The 27,682-nt window shown below is 50.5% G+C and overlaps 2 protein-coding genes across 2 annotated transcripts; both read left to right on the top strand.

The window, feature by feature from the left end:
• Window positions 1–2,155: 2,155 nt before the first annotated feature.
• LOC141727874 (olfactory receptor 14J1-like) lies at window positions 2,156–3,082 on the top strand. Its single transcript, XM_074534158.1, has one exon. It carries the CDS (start codon window positions 2,156–2,158, stop codon window positions 3,080–3,082), a length of 927 nt encoding a protein of 308 aa, XP_074390259.1.
• Window positions 3,083–23,690: 20,608 nt separating this feature from the next.
• On the top strand, window positions 23,691–26,198 carry LOC141727873 (olfactory receptor 14J1-like). The gene is made up of 2 exons (XM_074534157.1): window positions 23,691–24,273; window positions 26,149–26,198. The coding sequence occupies exons 1-2, from the start codon at window positions 23,691–23,693 to the stop codon at window positions 26,196–26,198; spliced, it is 633 nt and encodes a 210-aa protein (XP_074390258.1).
• Window positions 26,199–27,682: the final 1,484 nt, after the last annotated feature.

The following is a 27,682-nucleotide window of genomic DNA, read 5'->3' as shown; positions in this document are numbered from 1 at the left end:
AGGGTCCTGCAGTCCAGGGCGCTGTGCTGGGGCAGGGACTCTGCTGCCTGCCAGGGACAGCTCTCAGCCAGCCCTGGCAGCTGCTCCCAGCATTGGGGAGAAGCTGTGGGGGGAAGGAGCCACCCTGCGCAGGGCAGGGGCTGCTGCTGAGAGGGGCTGGGTGGGGCACGGCTGCTCCCAGCTCTAGACCAGCCTGGGCACAGCTCCAGAGGGCACTTCCCAAAGAAGGTAAGCCTGGGATTGATGTAAAGATCAGGAACTTTCCTGAGAGTGTTTTCAATTTCCTGCTTGGAGAAGGATGGGAATGTTGGGGTGATGACAAAAAGATTTTTTCATTTTATACATTTTTCTTATATTTGTAGCTCTATAAATTACTATTACATAATTATGAATCTATAATCCTTATTTAAGTCTATTAAACTCTTAATGAACTCTTTACTATTATATACTTCTATAACTATAATCCTGTATTAACTCTATTATTTTCCCTAACCTTTTTCTTTGATTTTAGAAAAATAAGCTGATTGTGTAAACGCATTCCTGAAATACATATGGTATACAATACATATTGTATGCTTGATAGTCTTATTATCAGGAAGAGGACCAACAGGAACATTTTGTTTCTCAATCAGAATGTGAGCAGTCATAAGCAAAAAGTGAAGGCAAAAAACCCCTTGGACCTACTCCAATGAGTTGAGCCAGGGGTGTGTAACTGGGGTAACTGAATCTCCTATTGGATGTTCTGGTTAGATATCCTAATTTATCAACCTTAATAAATTGTTTAAATCAAGCCCCAGGTGTGCCCCATTCCCACTGGGACACCTGGAAGCTTCCAATAAATATCTGGTTTTTAATTTACTATTCTAACACTGCTGCAAGGGTTTTTGGTTTTTTTTTTTTTCTCTTTGGATTATAGACAACAGGGGGATGAGAGAAGCAGAACTGGAATTGCAATCCCAGAATCCCAAAACATTTTGAGTTGAAAGCAAGAAAGCAGGATCTTAAAAGGAATGTTTGAACATTTACAGAGATTCCAGAATTGTAACTTTGGGTGGTCAGTCTCTCTGCTGGGAGCCTCCCAAAGGGCCCTCAGCCACTCCTCAGCCCTGGGCAGCAGCAGCATCACCTTTACAGGGCCCAGCAGGGCTCTCCTGAGCTGCCCCTGCCCAGCTGCACACAGAGCCTGCCCCAGCCAGGGCCCTGCACACAGGCAGGTTTCTGTAGGGCCCTGGCCAGGGCACACAGGCTGGGATGGGCTCTGTGAGCGCTGGCAGGGACAAGGCTCCTCTCAGGAGGGAATGTCCAGGCCCAGGGAGATGCTCAGGGAAGAAGGGGGCTGAAGAGAGCAGTGCTGGGGACAGGATGAGGGCACTGTTGGTGTGTGGGAGGTGCCGGGCACAGCTGGGCACGGGAACACTGTCCTGAGTGCCCGGCTGTCTCTGCCCTGCCCTCTCAGGCACAGCACCACAACATCTTCTCTTGTTTCTGCACTGCCCTGATATTGTCACTGTTATCTGCTGCTCTCAGGGAGGCTCTGGCATTTGCAGCAGCTGAGTCAGGCACTGCCCTTGGCATTCCTGCCAGGCAGGTGTGTCCATGGGAATGGGGTGTCCAAGCTTCCCTGGCACCAGTGGGGCTGTGGGCAAAGCAGTCCGTGGGAAAGGAGAATGAGCTGAGCCCCCTCCCTGAGATCCCATCATGGGCACAGCCAGGGATCTCCTTGCTGTGCCCTTTCAAGCTCTGAGCTGCCCTCCTGGGTGCAAATCTGTGCCAGAGCCTCTGGGAGTTCCCTGAATGTCCCACAGGGAAGGGCAGAGCTGCCACAGCTGAGGAAATGCTGTTGGGTTTGCCAAGGGAGCCATGAGTGTCCTTGGCACAAGGGGGTGCTGAGACCTTGCCCAGAGAGCTTTAGAGAGGGTGACACATTCAGGGATCCCTCTGCTCTGGGCAGGGTCTGGTTTATCCCAGGGTGTCCCAGGAGTGTGATTGTGCTCTGATTGCAGCCAAAGGATGTCCCAAAGCAGGAACAAGGCTGGGTGAGTCCCAGATGTAGGGACTGTTTACAGGGTATAGTTCAGTTTTGGCTCAAAGCAGCCTCTGCTGACTTGTCACTGTCCTTTCTCCATGAACAGGTCCCCATGTGCAACCACAGCAAATGTCCAACAGCAGCTCCATCAGCCACTTCCTCCTGCTGGCATTGGCAGACATGCGGCAGCTGCAGCTCCTGCACTTCTGCCTCTTGCTGGGCATCTCCCTGGCTGCCCTGCTGGGCAACGGCCTCATCATCAGCACCGTAGCCTGCAGCCACCACCTGCACACGCCCATGTTCTTCTTCCTGCTCAACCTGGCCCTCAGCGACCTGGGCTCCATCTGCACCACTGTCCCCAAAGCCATGCACAATTCCCTCTGGGACACCAGGGACATCTCCTACACAGGATGTGCTGCCCAAGTATTTCTGGTTTTCTTCTTTCTTGGATCAGAGTATTATCTCTTGACCATCATGTGCTATGACCGCTATGTGTCCATCTGCAAACCCCTGCAATACGGGACCCTCCTGGGCAGCAGAGCTTGTGCCCACATGGCAGCAGCTGTCTGGGCCAGTGCCTTTCTCAATGCTCTGATACACACGGCCAATACATTTTCCCTGCCCTTGTGCCATGGCAATGCCATGAGACAGTTCTTCTGTGAAGTGCCCCAGATTCTCAAGCTCTCCTGCTCCAAATCTTATCTTAGGGAATTTGGGCCCATTGCAGTTAGTGCCTGTTTGGTATTTGGTTGTTTCGTATTCATTGTTTACTCCTATGTGCAGATCTTCAGGGCTGTGCTGAGGATCCCCTCTGAGCAGGGACGGCACAAAGCCTTTTCCACCTGCCTCCCTCACCTGGCTGTTGTCTCCCTGTTTGTCAGCACGGTCATGTTGGCCTACCTGAAGGCCCCATCCATCTCCTCCCCATCCCTGGATCTGGCTCTGTCAGTTCTCTACTCGGTGGTGCCTCCAGCCCTGAACCCCCTCATCTACAGCCTGAGGAACCAGGAGCTCAAGGCTGCAGTGAGGAGACTGATGACTGGATGGTGCCTGTAAGAATAAACGGCTGAAAAATTCCTTCCAATAACTTGCAAAAAAAGTCATCTTTGATACTACTCATTGGTTTCATTTTGGAGGTTCTATTTCTTTGTTTTACATTTTCATATCTTCCACAAATAAATGTCATTCCTTGTGCCATTTCTCATTTTGTTTCTCTCCAACTTACCTTTGCCCACAGACTGTCTCAATGAGGGGCTGCTCTCTTCGCGGCTTTAAAGGAACTAAAGGAGCTCCCAGCAAAGTTTTCTGCAGAGATGCCCTTTTGTTGCCTTCTCTGGAGCTGCAGCAGCAATGTCTGTGTGCAGAGCTGGGGGCAGATCAGTTCTGGCCCAACAGCTGTGCCCAGCAGCAGCAGCACTTGGTGTTGCCAGTGCTGCTGCCGTGGCCCTGCTCCACTGCCCTGGTGGCCCTGGTGTTGCTGCAGGGCCTGAGTGCTCTCGGGGCCGGGCACAGCTCTGGGGGTGGCAGTGCTGGGGCTGCAGCAGGGACAGGCCATGGGCATTGTTGGGGCAGCGCTGACACCTCAGCCCAGGGCCTGGGGGCTCCAGGCTCCTTGCCCAGGCTCTCTCAAGAACACACCCAGGCCAATGCTCAGTACAGAAAAGCCCCGTGAGCAGCCCCAGGCTGGCCGTGGGCAGGCTGGGGGCAAACAGCATGGCTGGGGCTCTGCAAGGGCCCTGGGGCAGATGGGAAGGAGCAGCAGAGCAGGGGCTGATCCATCCCCAGTGCTCTGGACAGCCCAGGCCAGTGTCCCAGAGCGTCCTCATGGAGCTGCCATCAACATCCCTCCTCTGCAGCCCTGGCCTCTGCCCCAGCTCACACAGGTGCCCCATCCTTGCAGGCACAGACACAGCAGCACTGGCTCAGGGGCCCCTGTTTGCATTGCACAGAGCAGGCAAGAGCACCCCCATGCTGTTGGTGTGGGGACATGAACCTGAGGGAGCACAAATGCCATCAGCCCCTGGGGCCAGCAAGGGCTGGGGGACACCAGGGAAACCACTCAGCTTTGTCCTGGCCTCTGCAGTCAGCCAGAAAGTTTGTTCCCATCAGCTGGGAGTTTCCTGTCCAACTGCAGACGCTGTTGCTCAGAGCCAGGGCTTTCTGGCAGCCACCCCCAAACTGCCCTGAGAATTTCCTTTGCTTCAGCTTTGCTTTCTTTACTCTTCCCTGGAAGAAATTTCATCCTATTGCCCACCCAAAGGGGCCTAGAATTAGATAGCACTCAAGGTGCTGCCCAAAGCAGTGCTCAGGGGCACAGGGGAAGATTCACTACCCTGGCCCTGCTGGCCACACTATTCCTGATCCATAGGAGTGCCAGGAGTTGGATGAGGGAAATGGTGGAGTGGGGGAAGGGACAAAGTCTGATTGATTGTCAGCCATGAAGAGTCTTGATTTTTCTATCTTTTCAGGCGGCATTAGAAGGTGCTGTGGGTCCATATCAAGTGGACATTGCTGATATCAATCTATAAACAGGAAAAAAAAGAGGACAAACTGTTCTCTCTGCATTACCTGCAGTAGTGTATATTCACTTTGAATACACTTCTGAAATTTTTTCAGTTAACCACAGAACTGAACATTTAGATAACTCCTTGGGGCTTTTATTCTTCGGGTATGTTAGAAGAAATGTTTATGACCTTCTTTTACTGAATTCCATAACTGAAGATCTCAAAAGTTAAGAGGCCTCTGGTGTGTATTAAAATTCATCATCAACCTCCAAGTGGCTGAGGATCCATCCCCATCAGAGCAGCAACAAACAGAAATGGGCACAGCTTTGTGGCTGCCCCAGCTTTGGGATGGGCCCTGGGCCTGGAGCAGGAGCAGCTCTTGAGGGCCCCAAGGCCGGGGCTCTTGTGCTGCCCTGAGCAGATGGGATGGCAGCAGGGGCTGCAGAGCTCTCAGCACCTCAGCCCGAGGGGAGCAGGGCAGCCAGGGAGCCTCCTTTGGCCTTGGCCAAGCACCTTCCCCCATGGCTGGGGCTGAGTCCTGTGGCAGCTGCAGCTGCTGCTGTGCCCTTGTCAGGGGCTGAGGCCGTGGGGCAGTGCCCAGAGCAGCCTGGCATGAGCAGAGCTGTGGGGCCAGAGCCGGCCGGGCTGGGCTAGGGAGAGGCCCTTGGTGCTGCCCAGAGCTCAGCGCAGCTGGCAGAGCTTGCAGGGAGCTGGGCTGGGCTCAGAGAGCCTGGCCCAGAAACCATCAGTGTCCATCTCAGTCTGGCTGAGTGTGCAGGGGCAGGACTCAGGCCAGACCTTGTGGAGCAGGGCCAGCGCCTGTGCAAGGCATTGCAAACAGGCAAGTGGTCCAGAGAGGAGGCTGCTCTGTGCCCTTGGAGGCATGGACAGAGAAGGGAGGGGGCCCAGGACATTTGTCTGCGCCAGCCTCTGTGCCCATGCATTAACAGCCCTGGCTGCTGAGCCCAGCTTTGGCCTGGGCTGAGTTTGGCTGTGGCCCAGCTCCATCCTCCTGCAGGGCTCAGGGCCTGTTCTCAGCCATGGCCAGCCCTGGCTGCCTCTCTGCTGGCCCAGAGGCCGGCAGAGCCCAGGGCAGGGCTGTCTGTGCAGCCCCACAGGTGCCAGGGGCTCTGCAGGAGCTGGCAGAGGCTGCCCAGCAGGGAGGCCATGGGGCACAGAGCCCCAAGGCTGCTGTTGTCACCATGGCACAGGGGCCGTTCCCAGCCGCAATGCTCCTGGCCTGGGCTGGGCCTGCACAGGGGCTGGGCCACCATGGCTGGGCCAGCACAGGGCCACAAAGGGGCCACACAGCCGCTGCCGGGGCTGACAGCAAGGCCAGGCACACACAAGCAATTGCTGAGCATGGCCTGCGCTGGCCAGGCCTGACTGTGCCAAAGGCAGAGCTCAGCTGCCCTTGAGGGCAGCAGATACAGTTCAGAGCCCAAAGAGCCTCCATGGCTGTGCAGGAGACCAGGGCTGCAGGAGGGAAATGCAGGACTGCTGCAGGATGGGGAGGGCATTGAATTCCAGCACACACCTCAGCTCTCTGATGATCCCAGCACCATGCTGGGCCCTGTTTCAGAGCAGAGCAGATGTTAATGGGACAGCAGCCCTGTGAGACTGTCAGGATGGATGGGACAGGATGGGATGGGATGGAGCCCTGTGGGGCTGTTTTTGTTTTGTTACAGTTTAGATCCCATCTATTGGTTCTTAAAGGTGCAATCTTATCTTACGTTTAAAAGCAAAGTTTTAAAATTGATATATATGTGAGAATTTTGCCAAAAAATTAGCTCATGAAAAAGACAGAGCAAAATCAAATTATATGTTGGTGTTGGTGGGTTTTAATTGCTTCTTGTCAGGCAGATTTGCCTGTTGAACAACAAAAACCAAATGTTTGGTTGACCTTAGCTAAGGCAGCAGGCTCGGATACCATATGTTTGTCTCATTTGGAACCAGAAAAGCCTTTCTCAACCTGTCTGGTTGGTGTGGCAGTAAAAGATTTGCCTTTGATCAAAAAGCAACCCAATGGTGAGCCTGGTGAAATTGACTTTGGGAACAATCCTTTATTGAATTGGAACGTTTGGGCCAAAGAACTTTCCAAAGCAGTATCTGAACCCCAAGAATTAGAAATCCTTGGTTCTTTAACAACAGATTTTTGCCTTACATTTATAGCTAATGATTAGTGAGAACGTGATCCTCCAAAGTACAATGTTACTCCCCATTATTTTGCATACAGAAACTTAAGTTTTTGGTGTAATTATTCAAACAGCTGGGATGTGCTTTCTAAGGCTGACCAATATCCACGACAATTGCCCAAGGGGTATTGTTAATTTGTGGAGATTGGGCTTGGCAAGGCAATCCATCACACCTTGAAGGTGGCCCCTGTAGCATTGGAATACTCACTGTGATGGCACCTACTGCCAAGGCAGTCATTAAGAAGAAACTAAGGGGAACAAGATCTGCTCGTCGTTATGATGAAAACTGTAAGAGTGATTTCATGCCTTGGAAGGCTGCATAAAGAGTTTCAGCAGGTTTGTTTTTACCCCAACTGGCTTCAGCAATGGCATTGAAACAATAAAATCGGGTTGGATGTTGGCTGAGTAAACAAACTAATGCCACATCCACTGCAATCAGTGATATTTTGACTGATGTTAATAGCGTTAGACATGCTACCCTTCCAAATAGAGCAGCAATTGATTTTCTTTTACAGGCACAAGGACGTGGTTGTGAGGAATTTGAAAGATTGTATTGTATGAACCTGTCAGATCATTCTGAATCTATCCACAAAAGCGTACAAAAGTTGAAAGATCTGCCAGCTCCAATTAAGGAAGATGGTGGGTCCTGGTTAGATGATCTGTTCCAAGAATGGAACTTTGCATTTTGGCTTAGGGAACTTTGTAGAATAGGTCTCTATACGTATTGGGTGCTTTGGTAGTGATACTAGTAGTAATACCTTGGATACTTTGGTGTGTGCGACAAATGATGGACAAAACTATCAAAGAAGTTTTTATCACACAAGAGAGAGAGGTAGGAAATGGATTCACAGAGAGTTCTCGAAATCTCGCACAGATGGTGTGAAGGTATAAACATGGAGGAAGGTTTCGAATTAAAGCCTTGGAATCAACAAGACTTTTTCGAACAATGACTTGTAACTATTGTCAGGCATAATTTATGCCCTTTGAACTGACTGGACTTCCACAGCATTAAAATTGCTGTGTTGTAATATAGCAGTGAGAGAGAGAATATAGCTGTGTTGTAATATAGCAATTAGAGTGCAAGCGAGAAAATGCTTTAAAAAGGTAATAAGCAGAAATATTATAGTAAGGCTATGAAACACAACTAATAAATGACATAATTATGAAGGTTTCTTTTTAAGTGAACAGAGAGGGGGAATTGTGGGAATCCACAAAATTTGATGGTTTTGGGGAAAGCTGCAAAAGGAAGGCCCCAGAGGCAGTAGAACTGTGATTAGAGCTAAGCAGCAGTCATGAGATAGGTCAGCAGAAAAATTATTTAAACTGTAGAAAATCAAGGACAAATAGAACACTGATCTGTGTATTAATGCTTGTCTAGAATAACTCTAAAGAGCAAGGGTAGAAGCTCTTTCCCTACCTGATGGGATGCGGGCTGGCAACTGCTGCTCTGAAGATGTGCAGCTGCTCCTCTTTGGAGAGGCCATGGAAGGGTTGTGATGGTCTACGGGAACCAGAGGAACAAGGAGCTCTGGTTGGCATGTAAGCTTCATGGGAACAAGCAGAATGAAGAGCTCACAGTGGAGATGACATTTGCCTGTGCCTGGCTCCTCCGATGAAACCCCAAGAAGTCCAGATGAAGCAAACACCTTCTCCCAAGAAGCTAGGAAAACCTCAGAATCCTGAGCACCATCACTTAGCCTGGAAGGGCCTGGAGGCAGCTCTAAATCCTCAGGTGAGGCAGCACTGAGGTCCTGCTATGAGAGCGCTGTATAGCAGTGAGGGAAGGAAAAGGGAAGCAAAGGGAAGGCTGGGTCACTATTGGTCTTTGGGTGTGTTCCCCTTGGCAGCAACTGTACTTCTGTCAGGGAAAACAAAATCTCCCTGAATTGTTAAAATTGAAAATCATGGACAAAGGCTCTCTAACTAGTCAAAGTTAGAAAGTGTGTGTTCATTACGCTGGCGGGCGGCACAGGGGAGAGTCATTCCCGAAATGTGTGACCACTGGCCGGGCTCGGTTCAGCACAGCACAGCACAGCAGGATCCAGCAGGACAGGGAAGGGCAAGGCAGGCAGGGAAGGGCAGGGCAGGGCACTGGGAGCAGTGACAGGCTCTGTCCCACGCTGCATCCCGTGCCTGGGTAACCATTGGGGACAGAGAGGAAGGACATTGCTCTGGCTTGGCTGGGGAAAGGATGAACAGGGGGAGTTAGAAAACGTTCATTTGGACTCCTTTTCAGCAGACTAGCTGGTTTTATCTCACTATGTCTGCCTGTCTTTGGCAGAGTTGACATATTTCTCGTGATTCGGAGTCAGCTACAGCAGCAGGAATGGGAAGCAATTTTGTCAGCATTGATATCAACCTCAAAGTGCTGTCCCATGGATAGATGTTGCTTTCTTCAAGAGATTTCTGGCCTAGAGTTGTAGCAAACTCACACTGGTGTCTTCCCAAATGGCGTTGCCTTTTTTCTTTCCTCAGGAATCACCTCTTCTTTTTCTTCCCCCCATCTGAGGAGAGCTCCAATGAAAATGCCTCCTGCAGCCAACTCTTGTCACTGTAGACTGACAAAGGAGATCTTGCAGTGCAGAGAGACTCCCTAGGGCTGCTGTGGAGAGCTGAAGGGAGAAGCTTTGTCCCTTAGTCTTAAAGTCTTTTTGGGGGGCTGCTCGTGCTCTGGGGGATGGACACGGTGATGTTTATCCAAGCCTTGCAGGTTCATTCCTGAGCTTCCTGACACAGCACAGAGACTTTGGAGTTGCCGCATTGGCAAACAAATTTCAGACTGGGCACTTCTTGAAACGCTTCAATTATTCTTTTATTGCTTTTCTGCAGAAATATTGTCATCATCTATTCCTTCCAGAGAATCTATTCCTACTGTTTGGGGAATTCCTTTTGCTGCCCTCCCAGATCCGGCCAATTCCCAGGGCTCCTTCCCAAAGTGAGCTGCAGTCCATGGCCTCCACTCTCCAGCTGGAACAGAAAGAAGCACAGAGTTTGCTGTTGTGGGAGAGGAGCTTCGCTTTCCTGCCTGCTTTCCCTTTGGGACAGGTTGGTGTGTGCTCATTTGGTAAAGGCAAGTTTAAACTCTGAAGCAGTTGTGTTTGAAACTGCTCCCTTCTCCAGCTCTTCTGTGGGTATCCTTGGACAAAAGGCCTCTTGGTGGGAGCTCCCAGTGGCAGGTTAAGGAAGGAGGTTGATATTTCAGGGTTGTGAATGCTGAAAGCAGCTGGTTTCTGGAGGTGTCCAGAATTGGGAGTGGCTCCTTTTCTCACCTGCCTGCAGAAAAGGAAGTTGCAAAGTGGGAATTTCATTTGTGGAGATGGCCACCAGGGGTGTTTGCCAAGAGATGGGCTGGCAGAGAGGCAGGTCTCATGCTAAACTGGCTGTGTGTTTGTTTCAATGGTGGAGAGGGTCAGAGATGCAGACACAGACACCAGCTGAAGGAACAGGGTGATTTACTGTAATGCAAAAGTGCAAAAAAGAGTCAGGAAAGGACAAGCTAAGCAATGAACCTCAGCATTATTACAAAAGGGTGCCTCTGGTGATTCAGGAAGATCCATCACCAGGTACCCCAATGGTTTCCCCTTCATGCAGAGCTGCACATCAGCTGGGGGAAGCTGTCCCAGCCCAGCCCTGCAGAGCCACGGCCGGGAACCGGGAAATCCTGCTGTGCCTCCACCTTTGGCGGCCACGAGGCTCCCGAGTGTGCTGTGAGAGTAGCCCGACTCTGACAGTGCTGGACGAGCAATGTGCCAGAGCTTCTGCTGGGGGCACAGCTGGTGTCATTCTCCTCTTGGTTTTCTCCCCGAGCCTGCCCAGGGCTCAAGGAGGAACCAAGGCCAGGTGTGGCCTTGTCCATTTTCCTCATGCAGAAGGGTGAAGACGTGTTTCACCAGTGAATGGATGCAACAATCCTTTCGATAATAAGACTTGGTTAAGGAGCAGGTACATGGAACATTGGGTTGGGAAGGTCACCTAGAGGGCAGCTTTGGCTCAGGTCCTGTTGTTGAGGCTTCATTCAGGGTCTGTTGTTCAGGCCTTAGTCCTTCAGTATTTTGTGCTGCAAATCACACCTGTGCAGAGCTGGAAACAAACAAGTCTGTCTTTAGCACATTTGAGACAGGGAACACGATTAGCCCTGCAAGGCCAGGCTAGGGCCAAGAGCAGAAGGCCAGCCCCCTGCTTTGCCCACAGGCAGCCCTGCAGAGCAAGCAGCCCCTCCTGCCCAGGGGCTGAGGTGTCCGAAGCTGCCTCCCCGCTGTGCAGCTCTGCAGAGCCCGCGGGGTGCAGGGTCCTGGGCAGCCAGGGCAGCCCGGCTGCCTTGGGGCACAAGGAGTGCCCAGAGAGAGGCTGCTGCCCTTTGCTTTGGAACTGTTCCTCAGAGTCTTGTCTTTAATCCACAGTGTCTGATGTGTTTTCCTTTCCTCTCCCAAATTTAACACAGCTTTTTGAGAAAATTGACTGATGTAGCTGCGGCTGCTGGTGGTGGTGCTTTTGTCTGCAGGTGAGGGCAGGTGATTTGAACCAAAGACAGAGTCCATTAACACCCCAGCCTTTGCCAAGTCAAGAAAATCATTCACAATTGGGCTACTGTTGCTGTGTGTTGTAATGTCCTGTTTTAGATTTCCAGGTCACCTCCCAGGTGTGGCAATACCCGTCTCCCTTTCCCCCTCGCCCCCTTGCTGAGTATGCCCTGTCAATCAGGCTTATCATTCCAACAAGGCGTCGTGTGGTTGGTCAAGTTCAAAGGATGCCCCTCAGGTCTGGGGGTCATTGGCCTGTCCAGGTGTCCCTCGTCCCTTGAGACCCCACCCCCCCACCTGGTTGGTGGCTCACCTGTCCCCTCCCCTTCCCCTGTCCCTGAGCTTAAAAGGTTAATCAGACCATGCGGTCGGTATTCTGTTGGAGCAGTTGCCCCGGTTCAGACCTCTGTAACCATGGAATAAACATCTGGATATAACCCTCCAGCAGAATCCTCTCCTTTCTCTCTTCACCATCGCCAGAAGCTCTCTCTCCTGAGGTAAACGGAGGTCCTGACAAGCCTGGACTTGTTCAGTGCCCTGCTGCAATCTCCAGCAGCCAAGGTATCTCTGGGGTGATCTACACCACAGTGCCGCCTTTGGCCCAGCAGCTAGGGTCAGACGGGCCCAGGTACCATCTAACTGGTAATATTGTGTTCTGTTTTGACATTGGCACAAGGCCAAATACCCACATGAAAATACACCTTCTCTGGTGTCTGCTGTGAGATTTTGACCAGGAATAAACAAAGCAGGCTCTCATTTGAAAAAGAAGAAAAGTTTATTTACTAAACTACAAAGACAATTACTAAACTACACACAAAAGGAAAAAAAAGAAAAAAAAAAAGGAAAAAACACAAGGAAAATGAAACCTCACAAAAACACTCTCCTCCTCCTCCTCCCCCCCAAATTTCCAATACAACACAATCCAAAATCAATTCTGGGTCCAGCACCACCCTTTAGAATGCTCAGCTTCAGTTCCTCAAGAGGAAAGGGAATCCTTCCATGTGTCGTGGTGGCCTTTTCCGTCCTTGTTCCGGTGCTCTCACCACCGGACCAGAATCAGGGCTGCTTACAGGGTTGTCCTTTTAAGGAGGCTGTGTCCAGTTCCAGAAAAGCTCAGTCTCTCACCTCTGGGACATCTGTCCCCCCCATATTTTATATACCCCCTGGGGCCGAGGGGTACCCACACTGAATCTTCTTTGGCTCTGGGACATTTCTCCCCCTGGACTCAGTCTCTGTATTCCAGGGAAACATAGCTCTGTCCATGGCTACACAAAAGAGTCCAGCATCAAATGCCACTCCCTCTTCTCCATCTTTCCAACATCTCTCAGTCTCTCTCTCTTGTCCAGACCTTCATCACTCACTCATCTCCTTCGTCATCCTCCACTCTTATCTCTTGTCTAGGAAGGGTTAGTGTTGTGTAAAATTTTCATTGTCCAAAAAAGGGTTAAAAACTCCTCCAAGCGGCTGGACACCTGGCTGCACCCCCCCCACCATCTCCTCAGCCGGGCTGCCTGCTACCAGCACATGTTTACTGCTTTCAAGGTAACGGCACACAAACACCAGCTGCACTTTCTCTGTCTGTCTCCAAAGCTGGGGGGGGGGGGGGAACAGGCTGCCCATTGCTTCCCGGCATTTCTTTATTTTCTTCCTTCCACCCTTGGGGCCAGGCCTACCTCTCCCAGGCCGGGCCGCATGGCTTTTCCCCTCCCCCAGCCCAGCCAGCAACTGGGCCGGGGGAGAGACTCAACTCCTTCACCGCCGGAAATCCAAAGAGAAACTGCCAGGAGGAGAGCCCTGCTTTTACCCTGTGTTCTCGGAGGTGGATCCCATTTGCCCAGTGGTTAGGCCAGATGGCAATATTATAAACTGACCACTCATTGGCCCCATCCACACAGTATCCCAGAAATCCTGTTTCCGGGTCAAACCATGACATATTGCGATTCTTATTCCAATATATATTGGCGTCCCTGAGGTGGGCAAAGTGACTCACAGCCCGAGAACGGACTCGCAGTACCTCAGAGAAGCTTTTGGCAGTCGTGCACCCAGCTGAAAGGAGCCTTGCTTCAAGACTCCCAGCCAGAGACTTGACGAATATTCCCAGAAAAAGTTTCGTAGACTGTTCGGCGCCTCTGGAAAGCCCAGCTTCATTGTGGTGAGCAGATTTTCCAGAGGAAGAAGAGGGTAGCCTCTCTTGCTCAGAGAGAGGTCCTTTTCCGGTGAGGAGGACCTGCCTGTACCCAGCCACCTACAGCTTCCATTTCACGTGAGTATCTCTGCTTTCGGTAGAGCAGAAGCTCAAAAACAGACTCTGCCGTGAGTTCTGTTCCTTTTTACCTTTGCATTTTTGGCTGCGCAGCCCCACAGATGGGAGCGTTCTAGCTTTAGCTTTCTGCCGCGTGTTTCACTGTCTTTTGGAATTTGCGCCGGAGCGGGATCGCTCTCTGCCCTTTCCCCCAGCTCGGCAGCACACTCGGCTCTCTACACGTGGTCGGGAGACTCTCTCTCTTTCTCTGTGCGGGGGAGGGGGAGCTCTCGGCTCTCTGCTCCGCGAAGGACTCTCTCTCTTTCTCTGTGCGGGGGAGGGGGGGCTCTCTTTCTACGTGGCCAGGGGAACTCTCTGCTCCGCGGCGGGAGAGCCCCGGTTTTGGCTTGCCGCGTGGAGTGGCTGCTCTCTCTGCTCCGCGGGGGGGCTGCATTCCACGGCGGGGGAGGCTTTGTGTCTGCCTCGGCTCGGCAGGGCGTGCCCTGCTGCTGCTGCCCAGGAATTTTAAAAGCAGTGTATACAGCTGCATTGTGAAGCTTTTGTCTGCTCGTTATCGCTTTCTATCTGTGGTTTTTTTAGAAATTGGTAGCTGATTTTAGCTTTGTTTTTGGTCAGGCGGGATTAAGTACTTTGCTTTTTACATCTAACATGGGTTCCAAACTTAGCATTGTACATAAAGGAGTGTATTATAATATTGTTAGCATTTTAGTCAATGGTAATGTGAAATTCTCTAAAGGAAAATTGAAAGAGTTTATAAGATGGCTTTTTCTGCAGTTCCCTAACATTTCCCCTGAACAAATCCACAATATTCAATTCTGGGATAAAGTTGGGAATGAATTGATAACCTTGGGACGATCTAGCAAATCACCCTCAGCTAAATTTGTGTTCTGGAGTTTACAAATTCGAACAGCATTGCTCAAACAAAAGGAAATGGAGAAAAAGCCAAATGTAAAGCCATGTACCTCTGCTCTCCCTGTTTCTCCCTCTCCTAGCTCTAAAACCCCTAAACCTCTTTCCCCAAAACTTGGTATTTTAAAGAGTGCAAACTCATTGGGAAGTCGACTCCCAGAGTTTGTTGAAATGCCTGAGTTGTTTTGTTCACAAAGCCCTGGCCAGGCTGCGTGGCTTTCCCAATCCCCTGTGTCCCCTGCTCTGAAATTCAGAGCACGTGTTAGCTTTCCAGAGAGCAGTGATGTCCAAAATGGCCCCCAGTCCCTAGGGGGTCCACAAAATGGTGGATGCCATGTGGCATCTTCCCAAACCTGGTCTTCTTCTTCCCAAAATCCTCTTAAGCATTCCAAAATTCCATCCCCATCCCCCTCTCCTCCTGTTCCTCATGACACCTTCCCCCCTCCCCCCGCCTTTCCTGCAGTACCCTCGGCTCCGCCCCTCTACTCCTTCCAGGGGGCGTCTACTGACGTGATGTCACCAGGCGTCCCCGCCCTCTGCCGGCCCCCTGACCCTGCCCCTTGTTCCCACGGTTTCCCCGCCCCCTCCCTGGGTTCCCACAGTGGGGACACACCCACTGCCTGTCCCCAAACCTGTAACTGTGATCCCAATGCTTATGATTCCCGGGATACAAAGCAGGGGACGGCAGACCCAATGCATAGTCCCATGTTGTCACTAGCTCCTGTTACGTTTTAGCCTGCAGCTCAAGCCGGGGCAGCTCCAACTGCTAATTGGAGTTCTTTTGGACGACAATTGATTAAAGAGATCTGTAAATCTCATAAGGAATATGGTCCACACAGTCCATATTTCCGTGGCCTTTTAAATTCTGAATTGAGTAGGACTGTGGTAACCCCACATGATTTAAAACAGCTCTTTTCCTGCCTCATGACCTCCACGGAATTCAAATTATGGGAATCAGCATTGAAACAACTGCTAAAAGATGCTCTCCCAGGCTTACAGGCTGATCCAAACACAGCGAAAGACAACAGTGGTAACCCTATCACCATGGAGCACCTCTGTGGTGAGGGCCAGTGGTCTTCTCCCTCAGTCCAAGCTACTGCAATTCCTGCAGAAACACTCGAGAAGGTAAAAGAAGCAGCTGAAAAAGCATTCTTTTCCCTACAACCTGAGGGGCCTTTGGAGCCCTATAGTAAAATTAAACAGCTACCATCAGAGCCCTTTTTGAAATTTGTAGAAAGGCTAACTAGAGCCATTGAAATACAGGTTAAAAAGGAAAATGCTAGGGAAGCAATTTTAGAGGAAATGGCATTTACAAATGCAAATGCACAGTGCCAAGCGGCAATCCTGAGCCTTCCTATAGAACCTCCCCCTACACTAAAAGATATGCTTTTAGTCTGTAACAGGAAAGTGCCTCTGATGAGTGTGGCTGAAGACTCCAGACCAAGGCTGCTGCCAAGATCACCTCAGCGTGTCGCTGTCGCCAGCCCTGCACCTTTTCCCTCAGCACAGCAGTACCCTGGGCAGCAGCGGAGACCAGCAATGGTTGAGCCCACTAAACCATGCCTGCTTTGTAATAACCTAGGACACTGGAGTAACCTGTGCCCCCTGAAAAGAGAATTTGATGAATTTAGAAATGGCAGGGGAGGAGAACTACAAGCCCTCCCTGGGGGTACACAACAAAAAAACTGAAAATAAAGCGCCAGCCTGCCAGGCGTGCAGACATAAAAAGAGCAGGCCAAGGGAATAAGGGTAGCAAAACAAATCAAGCGCGCGATAATATTAACATTTGTGTAAGTGAAGCAGGTGCTTCAAAGACCAAGTCTGCTAGTCCACTGTTGAAGGTGAGGCAAAACAACCTTTGTTATGATTTAAGTGATCCTGTATTAACCCCATCTTCTGTCAATGAGCCTTACAGGTTGCAGCTGATAAAGTCACTCCACCTGAAGGACACTGACTGGCATTTTGTCTCTGTAAATCCTGAAAAGAAGGGTGCTTGGAACCAAATTCGTTGTAAGTACGTCGTCATTGGGGACACCAAACACATACCACAAGAGATCGAAATTGCTCCGGGAACGACAACATCAGATCCCAAGCAATTTGTTCTCGGCCTGCACTGTTTCCACCCACCCCTGTTTCTTCCCAAGGGACAAATTGTTGCTCAAGCTATCCCTGTGCCATCTTTACCTGAAAATATCGAAAAACAGGGGCCCACAGCCGCCCGGGTCCAAGTAATTGGGAAAGATAAACCCAAATTGTGGTGCAATGTCAGTGGGGGTGGGGAGTCTAAACGCATTGAGATGCTTGTAGACACAGGTGCAGACTGCACAGTGATTCCAGTACAAGACTGGCCAGCACATTGGCCTTTGCAAAATGTTGCTGGTCACCTTCGAGGTGTAGGAGGTCTGCAATTGGCAAGACAATCCAAAAGCATTATTCAATTCGAGGGTCCAAACGGACAATTGGCAAATATCCGTCCATTTGTATTAGATTATTCAGAACCTTTGTTAGGGAGAGATTTAATGGCCCAGTGGGGTGTCACAATTGATATTCCAGACTCTCCACAGCATTTTTGTGCAGCAGTCATTGAACAACAGCGCCCCACCCAAAAACTGAAGTTGAAAACAGACAAACCAGTTGATGTGAAACAGTGGCCACTCAGTAAACAAAAAATAAAGGTGCTTGAGGAACTAGTACAAGAGCAACTAAGAAAGGGCCACATTGTGGAGACCATGTCCCCATGGAACTCTCCAGTGTTTGTCATCCAAAAAGCTGACAAAAAGAGGTGGCGACTCCTCTGTGACCTCCGACAAATTAATAATGTAATTGAAGATATAGGTTCTCCCCAACCTGGTATGCCATCCCCAACAATGCTTCCCCAAGATTGGAAATTAGCTGTTATTGATATTAAAGATTGTTTTTTCCAAATCCCATTGCACCCTGACGATGCACCACGTTTTGCATTCTCAGTCCCTTCTATCAATTTAGAAGCTCGTATGAAAAGGTACCATTGGACCGTTCTTCCTCAGGGATTAAAGGTATCTCCAGCTATCTGCCAGTGGTTTGTCTCTTCCCTGCTTTCCCCAGTGCGTGCAGCCGCAGAGAAGGCCATCATCTATCATTATATGGTATTATATGGTATTATATGGTATCATTATATGGTGTGCGCCCAATGATGATTTACTCACACATGCGCTTGACCTAACGATCGATGCATTGATTGTTGCAGGGTTCGAGCTCCAGGAAAAGAAAATTCAAAAGATGCCACCTTGGAAGTATTTGGGCTTAGAAATTGGAAATAGGACCATTGTTCCTCAAAAACTAGAAATCAATCCAAGGATCAAGACCCTTGCGGATGTCCACAAGTTGTGTGGGTCTTTGAATTGGGTAAGACCATGGCTTGGTCTGACTAATGAAGACCTTGCCCCTCTTTTCAATTTATTGAAAAGGGGAGAGGACCCAGGTGCTCCTAGGTCTATTACCCCAGAGGCATGGAAAGCGCTAGAAAAGGTTCAGATTGCAATGTCCACAAGACAGGCCCACCGATGCCGGCCTGACCTGCCATTCAAATTTATCATCCTAGGTAAGTTGCCACACCTCCATGGAATTATTTTCCAGTGGGAGGAAAAACAAACACCTAAGGCAAAAGAAACACCAAAAAAGGACCGGGACCAGAGGGACTCTCTCTTGATCATAGAATGGGTTTTCCTCAGTCACAAAAGGTCCAAGAGACTGACAAAGCCTCAGGAGCTGGTAGCAGAACTGATCCGGAAAGCAAGGACCTGGATCAGGGAGTTAGCAGGATGTGATTTTAAGTGCATTCACATTCCAGTTGAGTTAAAATCAGGTCAAAATACTATGAAAATACTGGAACAATTGTTTCAAGAAAATGAAGTGTTGCAGTTTGCTCTGGATTCCTACTCAGGACAATTTTCGGTAGCGCGGCCCGCTCACAAATTGTTTGAACAAGATGTTCAATTTACTTTAAAATTAAGAACTGCTCTAAGTAGGAGACCTTTAAAAAGGGCTCTAACTGTCTTTACAGATGCGTCCGGGAAGTCCCACAAGTCCATTATGACTTGGAAGGATCCTCAAACCCAGCAGTGGGAGACAGACATTGCTGAGGTGGAAGGTTCACCTCAGGTTGCTGAATTGGCTGCGGTTGTTAGGGCTTTTGAAAGGTTCTCAGAACCATTTAATCTGATTACAGACTCTGCATACGTGGCAGGAGTAGTATCCAGAGCAGATCAAGCAGTACTGCAAGAAGTGTCTAACATCGCACTTTTTGAATTGCTCTCAAAACTGGTAAAGTTAGTCACTCACCGAGAGCAACCATTTTATGTGATGCATGTCAGGTCACACACTTACTTGCCAGGGTTTATCACTGAAGGCAACAGAAAGGCAGATGCTCTTGCTGCGCCTGCAGTGATGGCCACTCTCCCAAATGTTTTTGAACAGGCAAAAATCAGCCACCAGCTTTTCCACCAAAATGCACCTGGCCTGGTTCGTCAGTTTAACATCACTCGAGAACAGGCCAAAGAGATTGTGGCCACGTGCCCAAATTGCCAACAACACACACTCCCTACAGTGAGTACGGGAGCAAACCCAAGGGGACTGAACAGTTGTGAACTGTGGCAAACAGATGTAACACACATACAGGCTTTTGGATGGCAGAAATATGTTCATGTTAGTGTAGATACCTTTTCTGGAGCGGTCTATGCTTCTGCCCACACAGGAGAATCATCTATTGATGCTATTAAGCACCTCCTACAGGCTTTTTCTTTCATGGGCATCCCCAAGGAGCTGAAAACTGATAATGGGCCTGCCTTTAAATCCAAGGAATTTGGGAGCTTCCTGCAGCAATGGGGAGTAGAGCACAAAACTGGCATCCCCTACTCTTCTACAGGTCAAGCCATTGTAGAAAGAACTCACTGTGATATTAAAAGGGTCCTGGACCAGCAACAACAGGTTCTGAAGGTAGAACCTCCCCACATCCGGTTATCCAGGGCACTATTCACAATCAATTTTCTGAATTGTTCTTTTGACAGCCTGAACCCACCCATCCTACGCCACTTTGGGGGGAGCAGTCACAGGTTGATGAAAGAAAAACCTCCGGTTTTAGTAAAGGACCCTGAGACTTGGAAAATGGTGGCACCTTACAAATTGGTTACTTGGGGACATGGATACGCCTGTGTGTCCACCCCCTCTGGTTTAAGGTGGGTTCCTTCCAAATGGGTAAAGCCCTATGTTCCCAAAGTCTCAGAGAAATCTGCAGAAGCACCCCAGGTTGCTCATGCTGCCTGGAGAAGAAAACGCCGCACACGTTCTCTGGAGGAAATTCCATTCAAGCCTCCTATCTGGAATAGTTTGTAATATATGCTTGTCTAAAGTTCCTTGTACCAGTTTAGATCCCACTGTTCGTGTGTAGCCTTGAGACGCCATGAGACCGAGCCTGCTTCTCGTCCTACTCGTGATCATCCCACCTGCGATCTCCTACATAGTACCGCAGCCCAAACCACATATGGACTACCTTGACAAAGGTTCTCGACATCAACAGAGAAACTGACAACTGGCTGAATGGACTGTTCAAAGGCTGGGGTCTCGCGGGCTGGTTGGGATCTATTCTGAAAAAAACTGTGTTTTTAGTGCTGTTTATTTTAGTTATAGTTATTTTAGTTGTTAGCATTGGTTTTGGACTAATCAAACGCATGGTTCTCAAGTTAAGTTCAAGCTCATCCTCCCCTCCTGAGGTCTACCATTTGGAAGCCCTCAGTGCTCCAATGGATGACCTGGAAGCCTCAGTGGAAAACACTGACCCTCCTGTAGAGGAAGAACCGATTTACCAACCATGGTTTGGCAAGCCTTCTGCACCACAAACCCAGTCCTCTTCTTTATAAACAAAACTAGGGGGAGATGTTGCGGTGTGTTGCAATGTCCTGTTTTAAACTTCCGGGTCCCTTCCCAGGTGTGCCTATACCTCTCTCCCTTCCCCCTCGCCCCCTTGCTGAGTGAGTCCTGTCAATCAGGCTTAAGATTCCAGCAAGACATTGTGTGGTTAGTCAAATTCAAAACATGCTCCTCAGGCCTGGGGGACATTGGACCATATAGGTGTCCCTAGTCCCTTGAGACCCTGCCCCTTTCACCTGGTTGGTAGCTCACCTGTCCCCTCCCCTTACCCTGTCGCTGAGCTTAAAAGGTTAATCAGACCATGCGGTCGGCATTCTCTTGGAGCAGTTGCCCCGGTTCAGACCTCTGTAACCGTGGAATAAACATCTGGAAACCCTCCAGCGGAATCCTCTCCTTTCTCTCTTCACCATCGCCAGAAGCTCTCTCTCCTGAGGGAAACGGAGTTCCTGACAAGCCTGGACTTGTTCAGTGCCCTGCTGCAATCTCCAGCAGCCAAGGTATCTCTGGGGTGAATTACACCACAGTGCCACCTTTGGCCCAGCAGCGAAGGTCACACTGGCCCAGGTACCATCTAACTGGTAATATTGGGATTCATATTCCAATAGGCTGGTGCAAGATGAAGAAGGGGGAATTGTAGCAATGTATCTAAACAACTTGGACCACACTGTGCACCAGCCATACCACTTGTAGTTATTCTTATCAGAGCCCTCTGGAATTCATCAAGGTTACTAAGACATAAAATGTGCTAAATGAAGAAAGAAAAGGCTGAGAAAGAGAATACCAAGATCACAAGAACTAGACAACAGGGGGCTGTGAACCACCTGGACTGTAACCAATCACAAACTCTGAGAAGTGAGTGCAGGACACATGGAAAAGGCAGAGGCACCAATGAAGAGGAGCGTGATCGGTGTATGCAGTAGGGTTAGAATGAATGAATAAGTATATTTATACAAATGAATATATATATATAAATTTATAAATAAGTGCATAATGGAAACAATACATAGCTTCTGCTTAATCATATTGGTTAGTTGTATTGGAGTCCTGTTTCCCCACAGAGGGTGCCTGGGAAGGAGGGATGGTTCCTTTCCATAAAAAGGAAAGCACTGAGGAAGAAGCAGGAGACAAGTGACCCTTGCAGGCCTTGTCCCTGCTCAGCAGCCTGGCAGGGGCCGCCCCACGCTCCTGCCCTTGGCATTGCACATCCCCACATGCCAGTGCCCATCCTGGGAAGAGCCCTGAGCAAGGAGGGAGGGACAGGATCTGCCTGGCCAGGGTCTGGGGCTCAGGCCTTGGCCCTTTGCATTCCTCAAACACATTCAGCTTTGCTCAGCACTGGAGACACCTTTCCCTTGTTTGTCCCCAGCTGTCATCACTGCCTCCAGTGTTCTGCTCCAACTGGATCCTGGGGACACTTTCTCAGTTGTATCCCTCACTGGGACCCGTTAAAACTTGAAGAAACTTCAGAGTTCGAATTTAAGTTTGAGTTCTTGAGAAGTTTTTTAAAAAATCTCTCAGGGACTGAGTTTGATATTATCAACACCAAATCCCTGAGAGGCTCATTAAAGTCCTTGTGCTGTGTCTGTGCTGCTGAGCATTAAAGGAACAGCTCTTCCCAGGGCCAGCTCCTCTCCCAGTCCAGCAGGGCTGAGGGCTCTGCCTGCAGGCACTGAGGGGACAGGAGCCAGGCAGAGACAGGCTGAAGGCAATCAGGATTGGGAAGACATTGAGCTGAGACTTCACTTGGGGAAAGATCTTCACAGCCCTGTGCATGGTGAGTGTGTGGGTGCAGGGCAATGTCCCCTGTGCTCCTGGAGGGATCTCCTGAAGCCAGCACACCCCACAACCTGGGGGATGTGTCAGGAGGACTCTCCCAGTTTCTCTGTGGCACAGGAGGAGGAGGATGTGCTGCAGAGCGGGGCTGCCCTGGGCACCGTCAGAGGGACAGGGCAGGATGGATCCTGCTGCCAGGGATGGCTGCAGGGGCTGAAGCTGGGGCTGCAGCTGGGGCTGCCCAGGGCTGTCCTGCAGAGCAGCTCCTGCAGCCCTCAGGGCTCTTGGCCAGCCCAGGGCATGTGCCACCTGCCAGGGGCAGCTTTCAGCCTGTCTGGCAGCTCCCCATGGATGCTGCAGGGGAGAAGTTGGAGGTGGAAGGAGCCACCGCCATCAGGGCAGATTCCTCCTGCTCTGGAGATGGTGCTGCATGGTCAGGGCTGCTTTCAGCTTTCTCCTAAAGGGAAGGGAAAGGGGCTGTCAGCTTTGGCTGTGTCACTGAGACTCCTGCACTGTCAGCCTGGGCATCAGCAGATGGGCCTCAGATCTCCCTCAGAAAGTGCCTCCTCAGCCTCCTCTCCCTACAGACAGCAGCAGCAGCACCTTGGCTTGCAGCGTCTCTGTTTGTCTGGCCTGCCCTTAAGGCTCTGCTGCCAGGGAGATGCCCCTGGGCAGTGCCCTGTGCTGGGAGGGGTCTGCAGGGCAGAGCTGAGCCCCCAGGGCTGGGCTGGGGTAGGGCAGCACTGCCAGGGACAGGGCTCGGATATGGAGAAACAGCTCCCAGTAAGCGCGACTCCAGGTAGCAGAGAGCCAAATCAACCCTTGGTATCCATTCCTGTCCAGCTACACAGGGAAAGAGAGAAGGATTTGGATAAAATTATTTTTAAACTGAGTGTTCAAAAAGTCCATTTTATTTCCAGATAAATTTTGAAGTACAGGCACCCTACAGCAGAGGAGATCTAATGATCAAATGACTCCTGGGGTGGGGAGTAGCACTGACTGCACTGGGGCACAGGAAGCCCTGTTTTCCCTCTGAGCTCTGCAATGTTCAGCCTGAGAGCAGTGCTAAAGATTAGGCAGGTACTCAGCAGCACAAGCTCAAAATGAAAGAAAGTTTAGCCAAATTTCCTCACAGGAAGAGAAATTATTTTGCAGAGATTGCAAAAAAATTACATAGAATTGACTCAAAAAAAATTGGTCGCACCTTGTCAATGTCTTCTTTCAACAGTCCACTATGCCCAGAGTGAACAAATGTCGAACAGCAGCTCCATCAGCAACTTCCTCCTGCTGGCATGGGCAGACACGCGGCAGCTGCAGCTCCTGCACTTCTGCCTCTTGCTGGGCATCTCCCTGGCTGCCCTCCTGGGCAACGGCCTCATCATCAGCGCCATAGCCTGCAGCCACCACCTGCACACACCCATGTTCTTCTTCCTGCTCAACCTGGCCCTCACTGACCTGGGCTCCATCGGCACCACTGTCCCCAAAGCCATGCACAATTCCCTCTGGGACACCAGGAACATCTCCTACTCAGGATGTGCTGCACAGGTATTTCTGTATGTATTTTTCATGTCAGCAGAGTATTTCCTCCTGACCATCATGTGCTACGACCGCTATGTGTCCATCTGCAAACCCCTGCACTACGGGACCCTCCTGGGCAGCAGAGCTTGTGCCCACATGGCAGCAGGTGCCTGGGCCAGTGGCTTTCTCAATGCTCTTCTGCACACAGCCAATACATTTTCCCTGCCCCTGTGCCATGGCAATGCCCTGGGCCAGTTTTTCTGTGAAATCCCCCAGATCCTCAGGCTCTCCTGCTCCAAATCCTACCTCAGGGAATTTGGGCTCATTGTGATTGGTGCCTGTTTAGCATTTGGCTGTTTTGTGTTCATGGTTTTCTCCTATGTGCAGATCTTCAGGGCTGTGCTGAGGATCCCCTCTGAGCAGGGACGGCACAAAGCCTTTTCCACCTGCCTCCCTCACCTGGCTGTGGTCTCTCTGTTCCTCAGCACTGATCTGTTTGCCCACTTGAAGCCCCCGTCCATCTCATCTCCATCCCTGGATCTGGCCCTGTCAGCCCTGTCAGTTCTGTACTCGGTGGTGTCTCCAGCCCTGAACCCCCTCATCTACAGCCTGAGGAACCAGGAGCTCAAGGCTGCAGTGTGGACACTGATGACTGGACTATGTAAGAAACATTAAACTGCTGGGCAGTTTCTGAAAATAATTTGTAATAAAAATTATCTTTGGTACTTCTTTTCGGTTTCATTTTGGAGGTTATTTTTCATTGTCTTACTTTCTTAATATTGCCCCTAACTGAAAGCCAATGATCCTGCCATATCTCGTTTTATTCCACCACACTTTCACTGAGACCCACAGATTGTGTCAATAAGGAGCTGTGCTCTTGGTGGGTTTAAACGCCTTAAGGCCTTCCCAGCAGACTTTTCACAGCAGTTCCCCCTTCTGTTGCCTTCTCTGGAGCTGCAGCAGCAATGTCTGTGTGCAGAGCTGGGGGCAGATCAGTGCTGGCCCAGCAGCTCTGCCCAGCAGCAGCACTTGGTGTTGCCAGTGCTGCTGCCGTAGCCCTGCCCCGCTGCCCTGGTGGCCCTGGTGTTGCTGCAGGGCCTGAGTGCTCTCGGGGCCGGGCACAGCCCTGGGGGTGGCAGTGCCAGGGCTGCAGCAGGGACAGGCCATGGGCACTGCTGGGGCAGCACTGATGCCTCAGGCCAGGCCCTGGGGGCTCCAGGCTCCTTGCCCAGGCTCTCAAGAACACAGCCATGCCAAAGCTCAGCACAGAAAAGCCCCGTGAGCAGCCCCAGGCTGGCTGTGGGCAGGCTGGGGGCAAACAGCATGGCTGGTGCTCTGTAAGGGCCTTGGGGCAGACAGGAAGAAGCAGCAGAGCAGGGGCTGATCCCCCAGGTCCTTTTCTGCCTGGCCACTGTCTAGCCACTCTGTCCGCAGCCTGCAGCCCTGCAGGGGTTGTTGTGGCCAATGTGCAGGACCCATGACTTGGTCTTGTTTATTCTCACATTGTTGGATTTGACCCCTGGATTGAGCCTGTCCAGGTCCCTCTGCAGAGCCCTCCTACCCTCCAGCAGATCCACACTCCAAGCTAACTTGGTCACCACAGTTCCATGAGGCCATAAAGTGTCACAATGGTCTCCATGATTCCATGAGGCCCTTCAATGTCAACATGGCGTCTTTGTTCTATAGGACCTCTTGGTGTCACAAAGTCCCTTGTATCCTTGGGTTCCTTCTACGGTGTCACAATGGATCCTTGATTCCCTGAGGTCTCACAGTGCAGCAATGCTCTCCTTGGTGCCACAGTGTCACAATGGGCACTTGGTCGCAAGGAGCACCACGGTGTCAAACATGTTTCCTTCATTCCATGAGTCCCTGCAGAGCAACACTCGCCCCTTGGTTCCATGGGGCTCTGCAGTGTCACAATGGCCTCCATGGTTCCACAAGGCCGCACAGTTGTTCCTTGGTCCCATGAGGCCCCAGAGTGCCCCAATGGATTCCCTGGTGGCGCAGTGTCACAATGGACCCCTGCTTACACAAGATCCTGCAGTGTCACAAGGGACCCTTGGGTCCATGGGGCACCAGAGTGTCACAATTTTTCCTATATGTGCTGGTTTTGCATTAATTGACATGTGGTGAGGAGGGAAGAAGCCACCCACAGAAATGATAATTCTGAGAAGAGCTGCTGAGAGCTTCCTCTGTGCCTAATAACAGCAATCAGTGACTAGTTTTGAATACTGACACCTTGTTAAACCACTAGAAAGCTGAACATACCTCTATGAACATGCATGTTAAAAACAAACTAACCCTGGGAAAAGCTCTCTCTTCCTTCCAGCTTGGGAACAGGTAACAAGGCTGGCCTGGCTCCTGTCTCAGCCGGGCCAGGCTGGATGGGCACTGCCACGAGGCCGGGCCCCTTCTCAGGGACCCTGCCCATCCCTGTCCCAGCACAGCTGGGCACCAGCAGCTGCCAGGCAGGGGCAGGAGTGGCCATCAGGCCATGGCGTGTTCCAGCTGAGATCTCAGCCATTTTTCCCCCCAGTGTGGCCGCTGCACGAGATCATGTGGCTGAGGGCAGAGGCGGACTTGTAGCCCACACCGAGAGTGGCCATGTGCCTGGAATTGAACGCAGCAGGAGCCAGAGACCGGCCATGGGGCTGATCCTGACACAGCCCCCAGGGCAGCCTGAAAATTCAATCACTGCGATTGCTTCGGCTGCCACACGGCAGGAATCACATGAGCATCTGAAGGCCCTGGGTGAGATATTGTGGAGAGTTTTGTCAAAGAGTGGCTTGAGGAGAGAGGACACAGCCGAATTAATTTGGGAAAGATGTCCTAACTAGGGCAGAGACAGGCAGAGGCCTTTTTGTCTGTAGCAGGATAGAGAATGGAAAAGTACAAGACCATGGTTAGTTCCAAATCTTGCAGGTGTGAGATAATGTGTCCTTGAAGCCTTGCAAAATATGATAAAGAAATGGACAGTGAGGCAGGAGAGATAGAGAACGTAGTCTCAAAGGAATGTGGATGAGTTAATGCTATAGTTTAACCAATAGATTGCTTGGATTACAGAATATTCATAAGCTTATTATTTGCTGTATAAGTGTTTGATACTTTCTTCAATAAACTGGACCTGTGATGAACCATCTGGTGTCCTGGTCTCCTTCCTACATCACCTTCTCCTCAGTGTGAGCCCAAGCCCACATCGCAGAGGAGAACGTGTCCACAGTGACATGCCCATACTGGAGCCGGCCAAACTCGGCAATCTGGGTGACATCGGTCTGCCAAAGCTCCAAGGCCCTAAGGCCTCTGGGATTTACCCCAGTCAGCAAAGGCAGAGCAAGCGCATGGCAGTCATCACATGGCTCAACAATGTCACGAGCCTCTGCTGGCGTCAGCTGAAACTGCTTCTGCAGGGAATGTGCGTTCTGGTGGAAAAACCCATGCGATGCCCTGGCCTGCGCAAGTGTATCAGGCTGAGGCGCTACCCACGCTGGGTTAGAAAGCTTGTCAGCCCTTGAGTTACCTTCCACTATAAAGCCTGGCAAATTGGTGTGACTCCTCACATGCAGAACATAGAATGGATGAACCCAGGCCTGAATGGCACACCACAAGGTCTTCAGTAAATGAAACAAGGTGGGATCTTCAACTTCCTGAAGGGCGGCTGTGGTGAGCTGGGGGTCGGTCTCTTACTCCGGGCAACAACAGACAGAACAAGAGGACACAGTCTCAAGCTGCGCCAAGGGAGATACAGGCTAGAATTAAGGAGGAACATTTTCACAGAAAGAGTGGTCAAATACTGGAATCATCAACCCAGGGAGGTGGTGGAGTCACCATCCCTCGATGTGTTTAAAAAAAGACTGGATGTGGTGTTGAAAGCGAAGGAAGACGACCCATCTTTGTTGATCAGCATTGACTTCGTTTATTGATTCAATCAGTCACTTTTTATAACCGTGTTAATTAAGTTCATGCATATTGCAAAATCCGAGCTCATCATAGGTCAGAGATTACACACCAACCCCTCCTTTCCTCTTTTTGTTTTCAATACCAAGATTTGTGTTCTCAAAACTTACTTTTAC

The sequence above is a fragment of the Zonotrichia albicollis genome, unplaced genomic scaffold (assembly GCF_047830755.1).
Source record: "Zonotrichia albicollis isolate bZonAlb1 unplaced genomic scaffold, bZonAlb1.hap1 Scaffold_257, whole genome shotgun sequence".
NCBI classification, from domain to species: Eukaryota; Metazoa; Chordata; class Aves; order Passeriformes; family Passerellidae; genus Zonotrichia; species Zonotrichia albicollis.
Note: the sequence above shows the minus strand (reverse complement) of the source record. Positions and strands in the feature narration are given on the sequence as shown.